Here is a 22,965-nt window from a genome sequence, read left to right on the forward strand (position 1 = left end):
GCATATCAGTGTAGTTTTGGATTATGTTGAAATTGACAGCTTGAAGTTAGGAAAATAAGTTGCAGAATGCATAATTGCTTATTCTAGTACAATTGGAGGGTTGAGGATGAATTTTTTGAAAAACATTTTCAGTCTTAAGCTGGAAAATTCTATAATATAGTTAAGGAAGAAAAATTCCTTGTTAAATCCTTAAAGAATACTTTTTTTTTCTTTTGAAAAGAAAGATACACATCAGGCAAGAATGATGGTATGCTTCCATATTCCCAGCCATCAGGAGAGTGAGGCAAGAGGTTTGGGAATCCAGATGTGAGCCCAGCTTAGACTATGTAGTGGGGAGGACAGCAACCCTGTCTCCAAAAGCAAACCAATGAATGAAGAAGAGATATCCAGGAGATGAAGATGCTGAAAGTAAAGACATTCTTGACATACAGGGTCTGATCTTGTTGGACATAATGATTAGCTTAGCTATTAGGGAGAGCATGTTGGAGCTAGGGAGATGCTTAGTTGGCAGGATGCTTACCTACAAAATGGGGTTCTGAGTTTGGATCCCTGGCACATGTGTAAGATCTCTGCAGGGGAAGTGCTTACAGGAAGTCCTCTGGGACTTAATGGTTTAATCATTGAGATCCTGGTTCATTAAGAGATGGGAAAGATAGAAGATACTGAACAGCAACATCTGTTCTTCACATGCATGTGTACCTGTACCTGTATGCAAACATACCCGTGTACATTACACATAAAATTGAACACAGAGAAGACTGAGAAAAGGAAGAGACAACATGGATAGATAAAAGAATGGGAGGGAGTATATAGAAATCCAAGGCTTGCATAAAAATACAAATATGTCTAAGCCACTACTGGTCATAGGATAGGCCTATCACATTCCCTCATTCAACAAATGCACATGTATATTTAGATGTCTTTAGTTACACTAAGCTCTTTTAAAGAGGAGTAATTGAGAGCTGTACCGATTACACCATTTATATACTTCAGAGTAGTTTAGCAGGGTACCTGTATTTTAACTGTATTTCAGAGGTAGTCTGGAATATTCAATATTGATTTTAATATTACCATTTCTCTTTAATTAAATGTAAAAATCAATTTTCATTCATTCAGTTCAAGGACACATGCATGTTTTTGATTGTCAAATCTATGGGAACAGGCTCAGAAGTCTTCACTGTGACATGTTTATTATGATCTGATATTTTTCTGTGTTAAAGTATTTTTTATTGTCTTTGAATATGTATTGTAGGATTAAAGCATTTGGATTGTGACTCCAATCTCCTGGAGACTGTGCCCCCTGATGTGGGCAGCATGGAATCACTGGAATTGCTTTATTTACGGAGGAATAAATTACGTGTTCTACCTGAATTTCCTTCTTCTAGGCAACTAAAGGTACTATTTAGTTAATACTTACACCATTGTGTGTTTTCTAAAAGTTATTTATGAAATTGAGGTTTTTAAAAGGTAGCTAATCTTTGGTCATAAGTATTGTATGAATGGTATTTTTTCTTTGTTGGTATCTTTCAAAATTTTAGTCTACTACTGAGAGTACTGATAATTTGTTGGTAATGAAAAGAAAGAATTATTTTTCAGGAGTAGGGATTTGTGTAATTCATGTAGTAAGTAATTTGTGACTGAAGAAGAGCCTTGTAGTGATGTGAGGTAAGGTGTTCTGCTGGGCTGTACTGAGAGGGGACCCATAGCCACAGTGGGGAAGGTGTGGGCCTCATTCTTTAGGTTGCCACCTTTCAGGTTTTCCTGATTGCAGTGACATTTCCAGATTAATCTTTTGACCCTTAGTGTAGTATTAATGCTGCCTCGTTCTGGATTTGCTGTGCCTTAGTTCTCTTTTGGTGTCAGGAAAGTTTCTTTTAAGTAGAATCATGGTGGTGAATTTTTTAAAGTGCTGGAAGATTCCATTCACTATGGCAAATTTTTATTGCTAATTTTAGATTCTGTTAGGAAGGTGGTGTATGTAATGGTCTCTAGTGATAATTCTGTAACATACTTGTTACCATGGAAACAGCTTCGAATGGGTTCATTTGTTTTGAAACTGGTTTTTCATCAGTACTATGTTTAGATTTATACTTTTATTTTTGTAAATGTAATTAATAACCTGTTTCTTGCTTTAGTGTTGTAAAGAATGTTTCTGCCAGGTTGAACAATAATTATTTTGAAATTGTCAGAAAAATGTTTTCCTTTCATCATATTTTAGCTTTAAAATGGTTTATATTTAATACCATGATAATTACAATGTTGATTTTTCTCTGTGTTGCAATCATTTAAAACTAAAAGTATTCACACTTGTTTTCATTGTTTAGTGTAAAGCTGAATGAAATTTCTTATACGTGATTTCATAGGAATTGTACTTAAGTGAAAACCAGATTGAAATGTTAGGGGCAGAGCATCTTCAACACCTGCAGGCCATCCTTGTGCTGGACCTAAGGGGCAACAAGCTGCAGTCTGTTCCTGAGGAAATGGCCCTGTTGCAGTCTTTGGAAAGACTTGACTTGAGCAACAATGATATTAGTAGGTATGATTAAAAATTAAATGGCTAGAAATTAGAATTCATTCTGCATTGGATTGTAATTAGTTTTTGTAATCTTTTTTAAAAAACTATTAGTTATGTATTGAGCTCATACTGTATACAGAGAAAGATTAGTTTTCTTCCTTGGCAGCCAAGTTAATACATTAATGAAGGCAGATGTGTAGACACATTTCAGAACTTTTTTTTTTTTCTTCTAAGACAAGGTTTCTCTATGTAACAGTCCTGGCTGTCCTGGAACTCTCTTTGTAGACCAGGCTGGCCTCAAACTCACAGAGGTTCACCTGCCTCTGCCTCCCAAGTGCTGGGATTAAAGGCATGCACCACCACCGCCTAGCGCATTTCAGAACTCTTAAGGGCTGTTTTGAATCTTTCATGCATGGCTCCATTTCCAGATGCTTGTTATCCATGCCTTGACAGAGCAAGTGCTTCATAGGTATCTGTTGAACTTGGATGACGAACATAGAATTGAGAGAAACAAAGTGCTTGGGTGATGAAAGGATTTATGATTAGAGAACTCAGACAGGACCAAGATTAGAGTGAAGCAGGTTAGTAACCTGGTGCGTACACACCTGAGAGCACACTCGTGCTCAGACCAGGCAGCCCCGGAGTTCCAGCAGCTGATCTTTAAACTAGGATGTTTAATTTCATGTGAAAGTTGATGTGTATGATCCGTACATCAGGAGGAAACAACACAAACACAGCTTGGGAATCCTAAATAGGGTCCAAGTAGAGAAGTCTAAGAATTTGGGCCCAATAATCAGTTCAGAGCCACCAGCACACCATGAAGACACTGCCCTGAGTGTACACTCATTAAAGCAGCCAGTTGATGATAGTGAGTATAATGCTTTGGAAAGGGCTGGCAGGCCTTAAAAATGACCTGTCAGTTTAGCTCAGTAATATCTGTCACGAAGAGACTTTTCTCTATCCAGTTTGTTGACAGCTGTGTGATGAGGCCTGGGATGTGGTTGCAGTAGCAATGGGAGAAGGGATGGAAGTGAGGGAGATAACCTCAGATTAATTGCCTTTAGTAGCAGATGGAGAAGAGCAGAGTAATGTGGAAAGAATGGTGAAGAGTTACAGAACATGATGCTTAGAAAGGATTAACCTGCGAATCTTAAGGAGATGAGACTTTCAGCGTTACACAACAAGGGAACACGTTAGGTTTTGAGTGGGATGAAGACAAGGGATGTGGTTCCCAGCCATTGTAGCTGTTTGTGCCCTACAGACTTTCTAACATGGAACTCCTCACTGCTGCTGGAGCTGCTTGCCAGGAGATAGCCAGCCTTCTTGTGCCTGAAACACCATATCATTTTCCACTGGGTAGCTCTTTCCTACATGGGTTTGGGCTCACTTAAGCAGTAAAAGGAAAAAAAAAGAGGTTGTAAGGCACCACTGAATTAGAGTCTTCTACAGTAAGAGTTCTAGTTTTTGGAGGTGCCTTTCTATAATTGGGTGAAGTCTGATTTATCACTGGGCTAAGATTGCTCATAGCTGGTTATTTTAGCATCTCTCTGGGAGCACTGGGCAGATAGAGCAGATACTTTATGGTGCATGTCTTTTAGCAGCTTTAGTATGAAGTTGGAAATGTGTCTGGCTGTCCCTTTGTATGTTTAGCATTTGAAGGGGAATATTTACGTCTATTCATGGCTCTTCCTTGAGATGATTACATGATATGTCTTGTCATTTGTTACTTTGTAGTCATGCCTTTGATTGTGTTAGACTTACATGTACTGTTTCCCTGAAATCAATCTGTTCTGTAGTCTGCCCTGCTCATTGGGAAACCTTCATTTGAAATTCCTGGCACTAGAAGGAAATCCTTTAAGAACCATTCGAAGAGAAATTATAGCTGTAAGTATTATTAGAATTTAGCACCTTATTTTTAAATTAAAATTCAGGTATATGTGTTGATGCACAAAACTTCCAAGAGTGCCTGGCTAACAGTGAGCCTCTGTCTCCACCTTTCAGAAAGGAACTCAAGAAGTCCTAAAATACCTGCGAAGCAAGATCAAAGGTATTGCCATTTCCTCCTGTATTTTGAAGAGATGTATAAAACTGATGATGTTAACAGAACATGAACTTAAATGTTCTCTGGATATGGATATTAGAGGAAGAGTGTCTGGCATTCGTGGTTCAAATTCTGTATTCATACAGGCTATCACATATAAAAGTGCTTGAGAGACTGGAGAGAGGGCTCAGCAGTTAAGAGCACTTTCTGCTCTTGTAGAAGACTCAGGTTTGTTTCCCAACATCTACATGGCAGCTCACTAGGGGAACCAATGCTCTCTTCTGGTCTCTGCAGGCACCAGGTATGCACATAGTACACATATATGCATGCAGGCAAAATGCTTATATACATAAAAGAAAAATAGAACATTTTTTTAAAACTTACTGAATTCATAGTTGGGATACTGTGGGTTTGTGTTGAAATCTATTAACTATTAAATGTCATTACAAAGTTTAATTTTTTTTTCCTTTTTTTTTTTTTTATTTTATGTGTATATGTGTTCTGCCTACATGTATGCATGCAGTGACTGCAGAGGCCAGAAAAGAGCTTGGGTTTTCTGGGAACTGGAGTTACAGATGATTGTGAGCCATTGTGTGGGCTCTGAGAACTGAGTCCAGGTCCTCTGCAAGAGCAGCCAGTACTCTTAACCACCAAGCAGAATATCTCTCCAGCCCCTAATAGTTTAGTGGGTAACTAGTACTATAGCTCTGCAAAAGAAGTAAGCTTTACTTTAAAAAAGCTTGTACTCTGGGTTCTGACTTAAGAATATATGGGTAGGATTTCAATGTCCCCTCTCCACTCATGGCTTTAGTCAGCTAATGGTAAAAGTTATGTAGAAAAGCATTAACACACACCAAAGATGAGAGCAATGAAGTCAGTTTAGTTTTAATGATATACAAAGGTTTTTATTGTTTGAGACAGTGTCTCATTATGCAGTCCAGACTTTCCTGGAACTTGCTATGTAGATGAGGCTGACCTCCAACTCATAGAGAGCCCCTTGCCTCTGCCTCCCAAGAGCTGAGAATAAAGGCCCCATTGCTAACTTAATGTGTTACTGATGGTATATATCTCAGTTTGTATTTCATGTTCATCATTTTAGTGTAAACTTGAGATTGAAGAAAAAAGTAATTCTGCTAATGTATCACTGTGTAACAAACCACCCCAGAACTTCACTTGCTGTTGTGTGTGTCACACACATCCCATGTGCATGTGTGGAGGTCAGAGGATAGCTTATAGGAGTTCTCTTCTTCCATTATGGCAGTTCCAGGAATCAAACTCAGGCTTGGTGGCAAACACATTTCTCTGCTGAGCCATCTTACCAGCCCCAAAGATTGGTGTTGTTTGTTTGTTTGTTTTCTTGGGTGCTTGGTTTTAAATTTTTACTTATTATTATTCTGTATAGGATGGGAAGCTCTTATGTCAAGGTCAAAGGTGACTTTCAGGACCATTCTCTCCTTTCAACTTTAAATAGGTTCCAGGGATGGTCAGCAAGTTTGTGTCACAAGCTCTTTTTGCCTACTGAGCCATCTCACCAGCCCTCAAATTTTTATAGATAAAAAAGCAAGGCTTGGCATATTGGTGCATACCTGCAGATGCATCACTTGGGAGCAGAAGTCTTAGGGTTAGGAGTTTATAAAGTCCTCCTTCCCTGCACAGTGCTTTCTTGGATAAGTATAAGGCCAACTTGTGCTACTTGAGACCCTGTCTCAAAAACAAAAAGCCACATGACCTTCACAGAGATTCCAATTACACACATATTTCCATGAAATAACCTCTGTTCATGTGGTGGTATTGTGTTCTCCGAAATATTGTGCATACTAATAAACTTATCTGGGGTTAGAGAAAGGAACAGCCACAATATTAAACATAGAGGATAGGCAGTGGTAGCACACACCTTTAATCCTAGCATTCTAGAGGCAGAGATCCCTCTGGATCTCTGTAAGTTCAAGGCCACATTGGAAACAGCCAGGCATGGTGACTCACGCCTTTAATCCCAGAAAGTGAGCCTTTAATCCCAGGAAGTGATATCAGAAAGCAGAAAGGTATATAAGGCGTGAAAACCAATATTTGGCTGGTTAAGCTTTTGAGCAGCACAGTTCAGCTGAGAGGCATCCAGTCTGAGGAAACAGGATCAGCTGAGGAATTGTCAAGGTGAGGTAGCTGTGGCTTGTTCTACTTCTCTTGATCTTCCAGCTTTCACCCCAATACCTGGCTTCAGGTTTGACTTTATTATGAGACTCTTTAAGATTCATGCTACAATTCATATGTGAATAAAGAAGCCACATGTACAGCTTTATTCTTTCCAGGAACCACATAAGCAGAGAAGTTGAGAGTTCAAGCACACTTTTAATCCCAGTACTCAGGAGGCAGAGGCAGGAGGATCTCTGTGTGTTCAAGGCCAGCCTGGTCTACATAGTGAGTTCCAGGATAGCCAGAGCTTTTACTGAGATTCTGTCTTAGAATAACAACAAAAACAAAATAGCTTGTGGAGTAAATGAATAAAATCTGTCACAGTGAGGTCTAGACATAAAATTGCTACTACCTATGCATTACTGACTTATGTATATTTTTTCCTTTTCTTTTTGGTGATTAAAAAAAAAGTTCCTCCTTCTTAGGCCTCTCAGAAAATGACTGTCCATTTTTCTTTCCCTTCATCAGAGGATAATAAATCAACACTGGCACAGTCTTCAAAATGAAATAGGTTTACAAAAGTGGCACGTTTTTAAAAATTTTCTTTCTTTTTTTTTTTTACAAGAACCTCTAGGTTCTCACTTCCTTCTTATTCCCCCTCAGAGCATTACTGGCACATCTAGATTGCATGGATTTGTACTTCTCCCATGAAAATAGGCTTTTAGCCTGTGTCTGTCATTCTGTGTACCCTGCATACCCTATTGGTCTATTCTTTGAGTTCATCTTCCTTTGCCCTCCTGTCTCACCAAGTGAATGACTGGAAATACCTTTCAATGTTTTTCTCTCTAGATTTACAGGAGTCCTCTTCTTCAACTATGTTCCCGTCAGCCACTTGTGCTTTTTTTTTTTTTAACATAAAGTTATAATTCCCATTTTATTTTTTTCAATTTTTTTTTCTGTCTTTACGAAGCCTCCTCTTTACATGGGTTTTGGTGTAGGTCCTGGTATAGCAAGTCTAATTCATGGTGGGAGTGTTTGGTCCTTCGGGGCTTCATGAGATCAAATTCCTGGCTACCTTTCTGTGAATGGCACAGCTCACGAAGTGATGCAATTTGACAGAGAGTTTGGGAACCATACCAGCAACGAAGACATTTGCTGCGGACACAGTTCATGATCAGATTGGTTACATATAACTGTGGCCCTTTTTGGAATGACTGTTGTTTCATCTTGTTTTGGTCATCTTGGAGCCAAGACCCAAAAGACACTTACACTTTTAACAAGTTATCACTTGTAGCATGAATCTTAAAAGAGTCTTATTAACAAGCCAGGCAGTGGTGGCGCACACCTTTAATCCCAGCACTCGGGAGGCAGTGGCAGGTGGATCTCTGTGAGTTCTAGGAAAGGCACAAAGCTACACAGAGAAACCCTGTCTCAAAAAACCGGGGGAAAAAAAGAGTCTTATTAACAAAAACAACATGGAGCTAGGTATTGGGGTGACCGCTGGAAGATCAGAGAAGCAGAACAAGCCACAGCTACCTCACCTTGCCCGTTCTTCAGCTGATCCTGCTTCCTTAGACTGGAAGTCTCTGAATCCTCATCCAGAATGAATCTCAGCTGAACTGCTGCTCAAAAGCCTAAAAGCTTAACCAGCTCTAGTGCCCCGTCCTCACACCTTAAATACCTTTCTGCTTCCTGCCATCACTTCCTGGGATTAAAGGCTCTTGTTACCACGTCTGGCTTTTTCCAGTGTGGCCTTGAACTCACAGAGATCCAGGCAGATCTCTGCCTCCAGAATGCTAGGTTTAAAGGCGTGTGTGTCACCATTTTCTGGCCTTTGTGTCTAGTGGCTGTTCTGTTCTCTGACCCCAGATAAGTTTATTAGGGTGCACAATATTTTGGGGAACACATATCACCACAATCTCCCTGGAAACTTAAAGTTCTTGACCACTATTCTGAAATTGTATTCATTGTATTCACTTAGTGGGTCTTTTCAATTTGAAATTTTTTTCTTTCTTTTTTTTTTTTCTCATACAGAGTTTAAAAAAAACTATGTAAAGATATATAGTGAAAATGAATGTATTTTTCATACTCTTTGAGGCTTTCTTATCCTGACTTACATTAACTCTTTGGAAATGGAGAGTCTTGATATATAATCAACAGATTTTCTTAATGATTTAATATTATGCCTTCTCGTGTTAAGAGCACTGGCTGCTTTTCCAGAGGATAAGGGTTCATTTCCAGGCACTCATATGATGGCTCACAACTGTGTAATTCTAGTCCCAGGGGATCTGATGCCCTCTTCTGAACTCTGTAAGTACTACTTGCAGGCAAGACATGCATACACATAAAAATTAAAAAAAAAAAAAAAATTAAAGTTATAAAGGACTCTGACTAAACTGCTAGGGAAGTTCTAAATATCAAAGCACTTAATTAATACTAATGCTTCTCTTGGTGTCTTTTATTTCTGTTGATACTGTCATTTGTTCTGTTTTTACGAGTAAAGTATTCATGTTGTGTTTGCATGGGGCATAACCATTTTCTCAAAGTAGATACTGTTGATTCACAGTAATGTACATACATACATTTTAATTCTTGATTAATGGGTAACTGATTCACTTAATGAGAGGGAAATGCACTTGCTTATCTAGCATATTCCTCAAGTGTTCATAGGACGACTCTGGACTGACACAAGGTCATTGACACTGCTAATTCTTTGGGTTGTTGTGTGTGTTTTATGGTGTTTATTTGTTCTCACTATGTAAATCAAGCTGACTTTAAACCCACAGAAAGCACCTGCCTCCAACTCTGTGGGGGTTAAACATCTGTACCACCTGGCTTAACTGTTTCTTTGTTGGTTTGTTTGTTTGAAATGGGGTCTCCTTGTGTAGGCAGGCCTCCAGTTTTCCATGCAGCTGAGTGTGGCCTGGAGCTCTGGGAAGCTCTGGGATTTCAGCCTCCATTCCCACAGCCTCCTACTTTTGCTTTCCTTTGCCTTTTCTTCATATGAGTGAACTGTGAGACATCCTATCCTTAATTTTCAAGTTTTAATGAAACCATTTCTTAACCACTGAGCCACCTTTCCAGCCCCAACAAAACCATGTCTTTACATGTATAGGCTTCTGTTTTGCTGCTGCTTCTGTAGCTCATGTTGCTTTTGCTGTAGAATGGCTGTTGGTTTCTGCTTAGTAAGGTAGTTGAATGTGCGAGTATATGTGCATGTCAAAAAACACCTTGGCGTTTGCCTATGAAACCCTAGTGGTATAATATCCAAAGCTTCATTGTACAAATTGCCAGATTTTAAATCATTGGAAATAATTAGCTTTATTGTATCCTAAATAAAAAGATAGGTATATTGTTTGGTAGACATTTGAAGGAAACTGTTTTTCTGATGTTGACAGGGTCCTTCCACTGTGCCATTATTTTGCTGAAGAAAAAGGATTTCTTATTAGATGCTGTAGTTACAAAGATTCTTTCTAAAGAAATAGCTAAATTTCCCTACAGTGGGATGATATGGGTGGGCAGCATTTGAAGCCACACTGCAGTACTTTATTTTCTATTAACATGTTCTTAAATGAGGTCTGAATTATTGGGAGTAAAAATATATGACTATTGGGGTTGGAGAGATGGCTCTGCAGTTAACAGCACTGTCTGCTCTTCCAGAGGACCTGGGTTCAATTCCTGGCACCCACATGGCAGCTCACATCTGCCTGTAACTCCAGTTCCAGGGCTTCTGACACCCTCACACAATACATTTAGGCAAAAACACCAAAGAACATAAAAATAAATTATAAAACCATATATGACTATGTATTGGTATTATCTATAATATCTAGAAATCATGGACACATTTCTTATATATTATTAACAGTTTAAAGATGGCTTTGTAATAGTAATGTTCACTTTATATAACTTTTCTTTTCCAGATGATGGGACCAGTCAAAATGATTTTGTTCCTAAGACTGCCATGACGCTACCAAGTGAATCCAGAGTCAATGTCCATGCTATAGTCACACTAAAGCTGCTAGACTATAGGTATGCAGTCTGTCTTAGTTACCATTCTATTGCTACGACAAAACACCATGACCAGGGCTACTTATATTTTATAACAGCATTTAATTTGGGGCTCATGGTTATGTTCATGGTTGCAGAGAGTTAGAGTCTGCTACCATCATGACATGTAGCATGGCAGCAAGCTGGCAGGCATAGTGCTAGAGCAGCATGAAGCAGAGGGAGACAGAGCTAACTGGAATGATGTAGGCTTTTGAAACTTCAAAGCATATCCCTAGTGACATACCTTTTCCAGTAAGTTCATACCTCCTAATCCTTCTCAAATAGTTCCACCAACTGTGGACCAAGCATTCAAATATATGACTTTATGGAGGCCATTCTCATTCAAACCATCACACAGTCCATCTGCATAGTATTGAAGATGCAGTCAGTGTCCCTGCTGTGGTCACACTAAAGCTATTAAGTACAGCTATGTAGTCCATCTGCACAGCATTGCAAGGCCCATAGGAAACTTGAGAAAGAGTCCTTCAGAGAAAGGACAATTAGTAAGGATAAGATAGTTAGAATCATGAGAGCAGATTCCTCTTTGCAGGTTCCTTAGAAGAATTTAAAAGTGGGCTCAAAATGGAACTTGACTCAGAGTACTTGAGTATGCTGGGAGAGGTATTGTGGGAGGGAAGTAGAGTGCTTGTGTAGTTGGAGTTTTCCTGCCTGGCCCAGTCAGGACAGATCTCTCTTACCCGCCAGTCCCACAGTTGCTCAAACCCAACCAAATAAACACACAGAAACTTACATTGCTTACAAACTGTATGGCTATTGCAGGCTTCTTGTTATCTACTTCTTCTATCTTAAATTAACCCATTTCTGTTAGTCTATACTTTGCCACGTGGCTTGTGGCTTACCGGTGTCTTTACATGTTGCTTCTCATGGCGGAGGCTGGCGTTATCTGTCCTCCCCAGCCTTCTACCTCCCACAATTCTCTTCTCTGCTTGTCCCGCCTATAATTCCTGCCTGGCTACTGGACAATCAGCATTTTATTTATACAGAGTGATATCCACAGCATGCTTGGGTATCTGGGGTACTGCAGGGAAGAGGTAGAGTGCCTGGGTATCTGGGGAGAGGTATTGTGGGAGGGAGGTAGAGTGCCTGGGTATCTGGGGAAAGGTACTGCAGGAGGGAGGTAGAGTGCCTGGGTATCTGTGGAGAGGTGTTGTAGGAGGGAAGATGTTATACTGGTACAGTGAAATTAAAGGAGGGCACACTGAGGAGAAAGAACTTGTTCCCTGGGCCTTACTAAAAATTTTGTTTTAGAATATGGAGGCAGACTTTTCTTTCCCATCCACCAGTTTCCAAATAACCAACACGGAGTCTTAATATTAATTGTAAATGCTTCACCAATAGCTCAGGCTTGTTACTAGCTAACTTTTGCATTTAAACTGACCCATATTTATTATCTACCCTCTGCCACTTGACTCATGGCATTTTACCTCATTTTCTACACGTTCTGCTTCCTTTGCATCTGGTGGGCATCTCTTCTGACTCTGCCCTTCTTCTTCCCAGAGTCCTTAGTTTGGTTATCCTGCCTATCCTGCTGGTCCAGTTTGGACAGTATACTGTCAGCAGTTGAGGCAAGGGCAGTTTCTTTGCCCACATGGCTAGTTTTCACCATGAAAAGAAACTCCATATGGAGGTTCTTCGATCCCCATTATCTTCTCTGGAATACATTGGTGCTGTCAGGAGCAAATGTGTCTCACTGTCATGAAAAGCCTTAGGTTATAAAACAATAAATGCCATATTCTGTAGGTCTTTGAAGAGTTTGAAAACCATCTATTTATCTAAATATATCTGTGTATGACCTTGAAAACATACCTAATATGACTATAAGTTCCTTTATTGTAGATGAGTATTAATCTGTATTTCTTAATTGTACATTATATTTTTAAATGAGCTGCATAAACACAATACCCTAACAAGAATAGAAATATACATATAGCGCCGGGCGGTGGTGGTGCACACCTTTAATCCCAGCACTTTGGAGGCAGAGCCAGGAGGATCTTTGTGAGTTCGAGGCCATCCTGGTCTACAGTCCGTGATCCAGGAAAGGCTCAAAGCTACACAGAGAAACTGTGTCTTGAAAAACCAATACATACATATAGCATAATAAAATTAACCTTAAATTTGTATCAGTAAACCAAAATCCATACCAATGTAAAATATATTGAGATTAATGTTTTTTATTAATGTAGATTCAATAATCTACCCTTTTATTTCATCATTTCTATATTATATCCCCCTTTTTTCCTTTCAAAAGAGATCTTTGAAATTAACTCTTTAGTTTGGCTTTTTTTTTTTTTTTTAAACTATGACCTATAATAACTTGTGACCAACCCCACTTAAATGATAACAAATACCCATACCCCACCTTTTAGGAATGTAGGTGTTGTTTTTTCTAGACTGCTTCCTGTTGTTGGGGAGAGGAGAGGTGCTTGCATCTTTAGGGGAACCTTGAGAAAATTAGGATAATTGTTAAGTCTTAGCTGGAGTATTCTCTGAGGCTGGAACATCTCAGCCAGCAGCCTTGAAGCTGTTCTGGATGCTGGATCACCTGGGCCATCCGTTTTTATTGGTGTCTCATCCCCTTGTTCTGAAAATTCTTAAACTTTTAAAGGTAACATACATATCTGCATTAATACAAGTATAGGCTGCATTGTAAACAAGTCAGCCAAAGATGATTTTTTTGTTTTGTTTTATATTTGAGAAGGTAAAATCTACATCACATGCCTTGTAGTTCTTCGGTTTATTTCTGTATGTTCAGAGCCAGGATTTTCAGAGGATCTTCCTTGATCAAACCAGATCATCTTTAACTTTGAATGAATCCACAGCCTTTCATTTCCTGTAGAAATAAAAGCATAACCTCTTTCCCAATTAAACATACCTTTTGACTTCCATTTTGAAGTCAAGACATTTTAAAAATATATAGGTTGGTTTAATCCAGCAGTTTTTATAATCCAGTGACATTTAGCTGTTATCACTCTTTCCTCTGCAGTCAAAAAATTCAAAGACAAGCCGGGCGGTGGAGGTGCACGCCTGTAATCCCAGCACTCGGGAGGCAGAGGCAGGGGGATCTTTGTGAATTCGAGGCCAGCCTGGGCTACAGAGCCAGTCCAGGACAGGCTCCAAAGCTACAGAGAAACCCTGTTTTAAAAAACCAAAAAAAAAAAAAAAAAAAAAAAAATTCAAAGACAGCACAATAATATACAGTATCCAGACTCTTTTGTGTATTTTTCAATCTTTATGTGGCTCTTTAAATATATTACTTTATTTGCTTTTTAGGGGCTTTTATCATTTTAGAACTATATTTTCTTAATCTATGACTGTATTTACTCTTCCTCCTCTCTTCCAAGCCTATGTATATTTTTAAACACACTGTAAGCTATTCAGAGGCTTTTTTCCCATCTAGATCTGTCTTTACTACATATCTGTAGTCTTTTCTTTCTGCATGAGCAAAACTTAAATCCACCATGTGGCTTAATTCATGGCATGCTGGCAGGGCTCACTCTGGCAGTGCTCGAATTGGCACCTGCAAGCAGTGGCTGGGAGCCGTGTCTCTGTACCATGGCAGGCATGAGAGACATGAGACTAGGAAGCCATGTTTTACTCCATTTTTGTGTGTTTAAAACCTTTCTCATGTCTTATGTAGATGTAGGTGCTGGATGTTTGGGGGGTTTTGTAGGTGGACTTTTCTGTCCCAGCAAGTTCCCAAATAACCATGCAGAGACTTAATATTAATTATAAATGCTTGGCCAAAAGCTTAGGCTTGTCTCCTGCCAGCTCTTACAATTTAAATTAACCCATTTCTATTAATCCGTGTTGCCACATAGCTTGTGGCTTTACCTGTCCACCAGCATGTCTTGCTTCCTCTGCATCTCTTGGTCACTCTTCCTCTTCCACCCTTCTTCCCAGAATTCTCCTAGTCTGGCTCTCCCACCCAATCTTTCTTCCCTAGCTTTAGGCCAGTCAGTTCTTTGTTAACCAATGAGAGTAATACATATTTACAGTGTACAGAGATTGTTCCATAGCAAGCATGTATTTTATTTGGTGTGCGTGGATGTTTCACCTCCATGTATGTCTGTACACCAAATATATGCCTGGTGCTTGAAGGGGCCAAAAGAGGTATCAGATCTCCTAGAACTGGAGATATAGAAGGTTGTAAGCCACCATGTAGGTTCTGGAAATCACACTTGGGTGACATAGAATATAGATATGATAGGATAAAAGGGTAGATTGTTGAACCTACTGTTAAAGAGCAACAACTTGTTTAAAAATGTTTTACATTGCTGTGGATTTTAGTTTATTGATACAAATTTAAAGTTAATTTTGTTATACTGTATGTACATTTCTACTCTTGTTTGAGGTATTATGTTTATGTAACTCATTTAGATTGTAATGGATAATTAAAAAATACAGATTAGTAATTAGCCTTCTATGATAGTCAAACTTATAGTCATGTTAAGTTTTCTAGGTATATATAGATATATTTCAGATAAATAGGTAATCTGCAAATACTTCAAAAACCTACAAAATAACAACATTAAAAATGTCTTAAAAAATGTAGACCTTCTAGACAGTGAGACATGTCTGCTCCTGACAGCACCAATTTATTTCAGAGAGGAGGATGGGCATCAAAGACACTCTCTCTATTTTTGTTTTTTTAATCTTCTTATCTTCTTCTTAACAAAAATAGCCACTTGGGCAAAAAACTGTTCTTGCCTAGACTGCTTGATGGACTGGACATACAGGATCCATAAAAAGGTGACCACTAAACTTTACTTGACAAGATGGTCCTTCAGGTTTCTGCTTTGCAGAGGAAACTGCCAGACATTCTACGACACACACACACACACACACACACACACACACACACACACACACATGACTGAGAGACTCTAGGCCTGTAAGCTAAAGACAGATGCCTCAACTTTACAAAAGAACTTTAGATGACTGTTCAGGCTGCCAGCTGTCTCTGTCTACTCTCACAAGACTCCCAAAAGTTGCTTACATCCTTCTCCCAGGTAATAGTGTATCCTTCTGGGGTCTTTAGTGTAGTTAAAGACTAAATAGTTATAATTTCCTTAGTTGTGATAAAAGATAAGTTAGATATAAAACCTTAAGCTCACAAATATAAAATAGATATCTTCTTTAATTCTACCAAATACAAATAAACTAAATATTAAAAATAGACTAGATATTATAACTATAATTCTTACTTGATAATTGTTTTGTTATATATAATTTTTCTATGTTATAGTTAAAAATCTTCCTTTTTAAAAAAACAAAAAGGGGAAAGTGCTGTGGAATGTCCTATATGCTATAAATATATATTGCTATAATTGATTGATAAATAAAACACTAATTGGCCAGTAGCCAGACACCAGTGCTTGGCGGGAGCTGGAGAGAAACTCTCCAGCTACACTTGGGTCCTCTGGAAGAACATCCAGTCCCCTTAACTACTGAGCCATCTCTTCAGCCCTCAGTTTTTTTGTGGTTTTTATTAAAGGACACAGAGTTGCCCTTATTGGGAGTGAGGTGGGCTTTGATATAAAGGCAATGCTTCATCTTTCTGGATAGTGCCTGGAAGGCAGGTGGCTGCTGAGGTTCTTTCTTTTTCTTCCTGCTTAGCCTCCCCTACAAGAATATTTGACTCAATAATTATCAGTTGCAAAAGATATGAGAGAGACAGGTGGATTAATGTTAACATCTTATGGTATGATTTTATTACAAGAATATGAGTGTCAATTTGGTATTTAAGTTCTCAAATTCACTAACTAGTATTTAGAGGAAATTTTAAGTTTGAAGGTGAGTCTGTTAAATAAGAAACTATCATTTAGTTAATGAAAAGCTTGACTAACAAGCAGTTTGAGAAGTGATTACCTCATGTTTGTGAATGGAACTGAGATAGTGTCTCATAGTTGTAATGTATTCAGGGAACACAGTAACAATGAAGCACTGACAATGTCCATGGACAGAGTAAGGGAAAGCATTTAAGTTCCTAGGCATTGTGGAAGTGTAAAGAGGCTGGTAACCCTGTGGAGGTGGTGGTATTTGTCAGGTGATTCTAGAGTGATGTATGAAGCAACAGCAGTGGGGCTGAGCAGTGCTACCAGCCCGTTTGCTCACACTGTGTTTTATGATGTGGAGAGATGAAGGAGTACAGACTTCAGATCAATAACTATCCTTTTTTTTTTTCTTCTTTTTTTTTTTTATTATGTGTTTTAATTTTATACATCAGCCATGGGTTCCCCTGTCCTCCCCCCTCCTGTCCCCACCCCCACCTTCCTCCCAGTCCCTCCCCTCCATTCCCATGTCCTCCAGGACCAAGACACCCCTGGAGATTCATTTAAACCTGGTGGATTCAGTACAGGCAGGTCCTGTCTCCTCCTTCCAGACAGAGCATGTGTCCCTGTGTAAGCCCAAGGTTCCAAACAGGCAGCTCATGCACTAAGGACAGGTCCTGGTCCCACAGACTGGGTGCCTCCCAAACAGTTCAAGTTATTCAATTGTCTCACTTATCTAGAGGGCCTGATCTAGCAGGGGCTCCACAGCCATTGGTTCATAATTCATGTGCTTCCATTTGATTGGCTATTTGTCCCTGAGCTCTTTGCAATCTTGGATTCAACAATTCACCCTCTTACAGTCCCTCCTCTTTCTCGACAGTTGGACACCTGGAGCTCCACCTGGGGCCTGGCTGAGGATCTCTGCATCCACTTCCATCAGTTATTGGATGAGAGTTCCAAGACGACTGTTAGGGTGTTTAGTCATCTGATCACCAGACTAGGTCAGATCAGGCCCTCCCTCAACCACTGCTAGCAGTATACAGAGGATATATATCATTGTGGATTTCTGGGGACCTATACAGCACTCTGCCTATTCCTGTTCTCATGTGGTCTTCATTTATCATGGTCTGTTATTCCTTGTTCTCCCTTTCTGTTCTTGATCCAGCTGGGATCTCCTGCTCCCCTAAGCTTTCTTTCCCTCAAATCTTGCCCTTTATTACTCCCTCTGTCGTCCAGGTTGTTCATGTAGATTTCATCCATTTCTCTGTCATTGGGTGATCCTTGGGTCTTTCCTAGGGTCCTGTTTTCTAAGTAGCTTCCCCGGAGTTGTGTAGCAGTCTAGTCATCTTTGTTTTACATCTAGTATCCTCCTATGAGTGAGTACATATCATGTTTGTCCTTCTGAGTCTGGGTTACCTCACTCCGGATGATTTTTTCTAGATCCATCCATTTGCCTGCAAACCTCATGATGTCATTGTTTTTCTCTGCTGAGTAGTACTCCATTGTGTATATGTACCATATTTTCTTTATCCATTCTTCAGTTGAAGGGCATCTAGGTTGTTTCCATGTTCTGGCTATTACAAACAATGCTGATATGAACATAGCTGATCAAATGCCCTTGTGGTATGATTGAACATTCCTTGGTTATATGCCCAAGAATGCTACTGCTGGGTCTTGGGGGAGATGGATTCCCAATTTTCTAAGGAAGCGCCATATTGATTTCCAAAGTGGCTGTTCAAGCTTACATTCCCACCAGCAGTGGAGGAGAGTTCCCCTTGCTCCACATCCTCTCCAGCATAAGTTGTCTTCTGTGTTTTTGATCTTAGCCACTCTGACAGGTGTAAGGTGGTATCTCAGAGTCGTTTTGATTTGCATTTCCTGGATAATTAGGGATGTTGAGCAATTCCTTAAATGTCTTTCAGCCATTTGAACTTCCTCTGTGGAGAATTCTCTGTTTAGTTCTATTGCCCATTTCTTAATTGGACTGTTGGGCATTTTGATGTCTAATTTCTTGAGTTCTTTATATATTCTGGATATCAGACCTCTGTCAGATATGGGGTTGGTGAAGACCTTTTCCCATTCTGTAGGCTGTCGCTTTGTCTTGTTGACCGTGTCCTTTGCTCTACAAAAGCTTCTCAGTTTCAACAGGTCCCATTGATTGATTGTTTTTCTCAGTGTCTGTGCTACTGGTGTTATATTTAGAAAGTGATCTCCTGTGCCAGTGCGTTCAAGACTACTTCCTAGTTTCTCTTCTATCAGGTTCAGAGTAACTGGATTTATGTTGAGGTCTTTGATCCACTTGGACTTAAGTTTTGTGCATGGTGACAGATATGGATCTATTTGCAGCCTTCTACACATTGACATCCAGTTATGCCAGCACCATTTGTTGAAGATGCTTTCTTTTTTCCATTGTACAGTTTTGGCTTCTTTGTCAAAAATTGTATATTCATAGGTGTGCAGGTTAATGTCAGGGTCTTCAATACGATTCCATTGGTCCGCATGTCGGTTTTTATGCCAGTACCAAGCTGTTTTTATTACAGTAGCTCTATAGTAGAGGTTGAGGTCAGGGATTGTGATGCCTCCAGAGGTTGTTTTATTGTACAGGATTCTTTTGGCTATCCTGGGTTTTTTGTTTTTCCATATGAAGTTGAGTATTATTCTTTCCAGATCTGTGAAGAATTGTGTTGGTAATTCGATGGGGATTGCATTGAATCTATAGATTGCTTTTAGTAAGATCGCCATTTTTACTATGTTAATCCTGCCTATCCATGAGCATGGGAGATCTTTCCATTTTCGGACATCTTCTTCAATTTCTTTTTTCAGGTCCTTCACATGCTTAGTTAGAGTAACCCCAAGGTATTTTATATCATTTGTGGCTATTGTAAAGGGTGATGTATCTCTGATTTCCTTCCCAGCCTGTTTGTCTATTGTATATAGGAGGGCTACTGATTTTTTTTTGAGTTGATCTTGTATCCTGCTATGTTGCTGAAGGTTTTTATTAGCTGTATCAGTTCCTTGGTTGAATTTTTGGAGTCACTCATGTATATTATCATGTCATCTGCAAATAGGGAGAGCTTGACGTCTTCCTTTCCAATTTGTATCCCCTTAATCTCTTTATGTTGTCTTATAGCTCTGGCTAGAACTTAAAGTACTATATTGAATAAGTATGGGGAGAGGGGACAGCCTTGCCTTGTTCCTGATTTTAGTGGTATTGCTTTGAGTTTCTCTCCATTTAATTTGATGTTGGCTGTTGGCTTGCTGTAGATTGCCTTTATTATGTTTAGGTATGTTCCCTGTATTCCTGATCGCTCCAAGACCTTTATCATGAAGGGGTGTTGGATTTTGTCAAATGCCTTTTATTGCATCTAGTGAGATGATCATGTGTTTTTTTTTCTTTGAGTTTGTTTATATGGTGTATTACATTGACAGACTTTCGTATGTTGAATCACCCACTTGCATCCCTGGGATGAAGCCTACTTGATCATGGTGGATAATTGTTTTGATGTGTTCTTGGAGTCTGTTTGCCAGTATTTTATTGAGTATTTTTGCATCAGTGTTCATGAGGGAGATCGGTCTGTAGTTCTCTTTCTTTGTTGCATCTTTGTTTGGTTTAGGAATCAGGGTAATTGTAGCCTCATAGAAGGAGTTTGGTAATATACCTTCTGCTTCTATTGTGTGGAACCATTTAAAGAGTATTGGTATTAAGTCTTCTTTGAAGATCTGGTAGAATTCTGCAGTGAAACCATCTGGTCCAGGGCTTTTTTTGGTTGGAAGACTTTTAATGACTGATTCTATTTCCTTAGGGGTTATTGGACTATTTAAATGGTTTATCTGGTCTTGATTTAACTTAGGTATGTGGTACCTATCCAGAAAATTATCTATTTCTTTTTGATTTTCCAGTTTTGTGGAGTAGAGGTTTTTGAAGTATGACCTGATGATTCTCTGGATTTCCTCATTGTCTGTTGTTATGTCCCCCTTTTCATTTCTGATTTTGTTAATTTGGATGCTCTCTCTCTTTCTTTTGGTTAGTTTGGATAAGGGCTTGTCTATCTTGTTGATCCTCTGAAAGAACCAACTCTTTGTTTCATTGATTTTTTTGTGTTGTTCTCTTTATTTCTATTTTATTGATTTCAGCTCTCAATTTGATAATTTCCTGGCATCTGTTCCTCCTGGGAGACTTTGCTTCTTCCTGTTCAAGTGCTTTCAGGTGTGCTGTCAAGTCACTAGTGTGAGATTTCTCCAGCTTCTGTATGTGGGCATTTAGTGCTATGAATTTCCCTCTTAGCACTGCTTTCACACTATCCCATAAGTTTGGGTATGTGGTGTATTCATTTTCATTGATCTCTAGGAAGTCTTTAATTTCTTTCTTTATTTCTTCCTTAACCCATTGGTGATTCCATTGAGCATTATTCAGTTTCCATGAGATTGTAGGATTTCTGTAGTTTTTTCTGTTGTTGAAATCTAACTTTAAACCATGGTGGTCTGATAGAACACAGGAGGTTATTCCAATTGTTTTGTATCTGTTGAGATTTGCTTTGTGGCCAAGTATGTGGTCGATTTTAGAGAAGGTTCCATGGGGTGCTGAGAAGGAAGTGTATTCTTTTTTGCTTGGGTGGAATGTTCTGTAGATATCGATTAAGTCCATTTGAGCCATAACATCAGTTAAGTCCATTATGTCTGTTAAGTTTCAATTTGGCCGATCTGTCCAGAGGTGAAAGTGGGGTGTTGAAGTTTCCCACTATTAATGTGTGGGGTTTTATATGTGATTTAAGCTTTAATAATGTTTCTTTTACATATGTGGGTGCCCTTGTGTTTGGGGCATAAATGTTCAGAATTGAGACTTCATCTTGGTGGATCTTTCTTGCGATGAGTATGTAATGTCATTCATCATCTCTTTTGATTGATTTTAGTTTGAAGTCTATTTTGCTGGATATTAGGATGGCTACACCAGCTTGCTTCTTAAGACCATTTGATTGGAAATTCTTTTCCCAGCCTTTTATTCTTAGGAGGTGTCTGTCTTTGAATTTGAGGTGTGTTTCTTGTATGCAGCAGAAAGATGAGTCCTGTTTTCATATCCATTCTGTTAGTCTGTGTCTTTTTATAGGTGAGTTAAGTCCATTGATATTAATGACCAGTGATTGTTTGTTCCTGTTGTTATTTTTATTTTTTGGTGGTAGTGTGTGTGTATTTCTCTTCTTTGGGGTTTACTGCTGTGGTGTTATCTATTGCCTGTGTTTTCATGGGTGTATCTGCCTTCGTTAGGTTGGAATTTTCCTTCTAGTGCTTTCTGTAGGGCTGGGTTTGTGGATAAGTATTGTTTAAATCTGGTTTTGTCTTGGAAGGTCTTGTTCACTCCATCTATGATGATTGAAAGTTTTGCTGGGTATATTAGTCTAGGCTGGCATCCATGGTCTCTTAGTGTCTGCATTATATCTGTCCAGGTCTTTCTGGCTTTCAAAGTCTCCATTGAGAAATCGGGTGTTATTCTGATGGGTTTGCCTTTATAAGTCACTTGGCCTTTTTCCTTTGCTGCCCTTAATATTCTTTCTTTATTCCGTACATTTAGTTGTTTAATTATTATGTGGCAAGGGGACTTTTTTGGGTGTTCTAGTCTGTTTGGTGTTCTCTAGGCTTCTTGTATCTTCATAGGCATTTCCTTCTTTAAGTTGGGAAAGTTTTTTTTTTTCTATGATCTTGTTAACTATTTTTTCTGTGCCTTTGAGTTGGTATTCTCCTTCCTCTATCCCTATTATTCATAGGTTTGGTCTTTTCATGGTGTCCCAAATTTCTTGGACATTTTGGGTCATGACTTTGTTGGTTTTAGTGTTTTCTTTGACTGAATAATCTATTTCTTCTACCGTATCTTCAACACCAGAGATCCTCTCTTCCATCTCTTGCATTCTGTTGGTTATACTTGCCTCTGAAGGTCCTGTTTGTTTACTCAGATTTTCTATTTCCAGCATTCCTTCTGCTAGTGTCTTCTTCATTTTTTCTATTTCCCTCTTCAGGTCTTGCACTGTTTCCCTTGCTTTTTCATGATTTTCTTTCAAGGACTTATTGTTTTCTTCTGCTTTAATTGTCCTTTCCTGTAGTTTTTTATACCGTTTTTCCCATTTTTTGTTTGTCTGTTCCTCTACTTTATTTTTGATTTCTTCTATATAAGGCTCTAGCCTCTTCATGATGTTACTTATAAGGTTGTTTTCTTCTTGTTCCATTCCGTGATGTTCAGGTCTAACTGTTGGAGAAGGGCTAGGTTCTGGTGATGCTGTATTGCTCTTTATTTTGTTGTATGTATTTCTGCCTTGTCGTCTGCCCATCTCCTCTTGTGTTGTTTCTTGGTCTTATCAGTGAACTTGGTCCAGAGAGAGCTGACAGATTTAGGGAACCTCTCTCTGGTCCAGATGGAAGCTCTGGGCCAGATGGGAACTCTGGTGCAG

The 22,965-nt window shown here is 39.1% G+C and overlaps 1 protein-coding gene across 5 annotated transcripts in view; it reads left to right on the plus strand.

Annotated features, from left to right (window-relative positions):
* Lrrc40 (leucine rich repeat containing 40) overlaps window positions 1–22,965 on the plus strand; it is a 43,814-nt gene that overhangs the window by 12,317 nt on the left and 8,532 nt on the right. For all 5 annotated transcript variants that reach the window (XM_036190674.1, XM_036190675.1, XM_036190676.1 and 2 more), the window contains exons 6-10: window positions 1,253–1,395; window positions 2,364–2,536; window positions 4,312–4,399; window positions 4,517–4,562; window positions 10,610–10,718. In XM_036190674.1, coding sequence (XP_036046567.1) covers window positions 1,253–1,395; window positions 2,364–2,536; window positions 4,312–4,399; window positions 4,517–4,562; window positions 10,610–10,718 — 559 coding nt within the window. The remainder of the gene's footprint in view (window positions 1–1,252; window positions 1,396–2,363; window positions 2,537–4,311; window positions 4,400–4,516; window positions 4,563–10,609; window positions 10,719–22,965) is intronic.

The sequence above is a fragment of the Onychomys torridus genome, chromosome 6, assembly GCF_903995425.1.
Source record: "Onychomys torridus chromosome 6, mOncTor1.1, whole genome shotgun sequence".
Classification (NCBI taxonomy): Eukaryota; Metazoa; Chordata; class Mammalia; order Rodentia; family Cricetidae; genus Onychomys; species Onychomys torridus.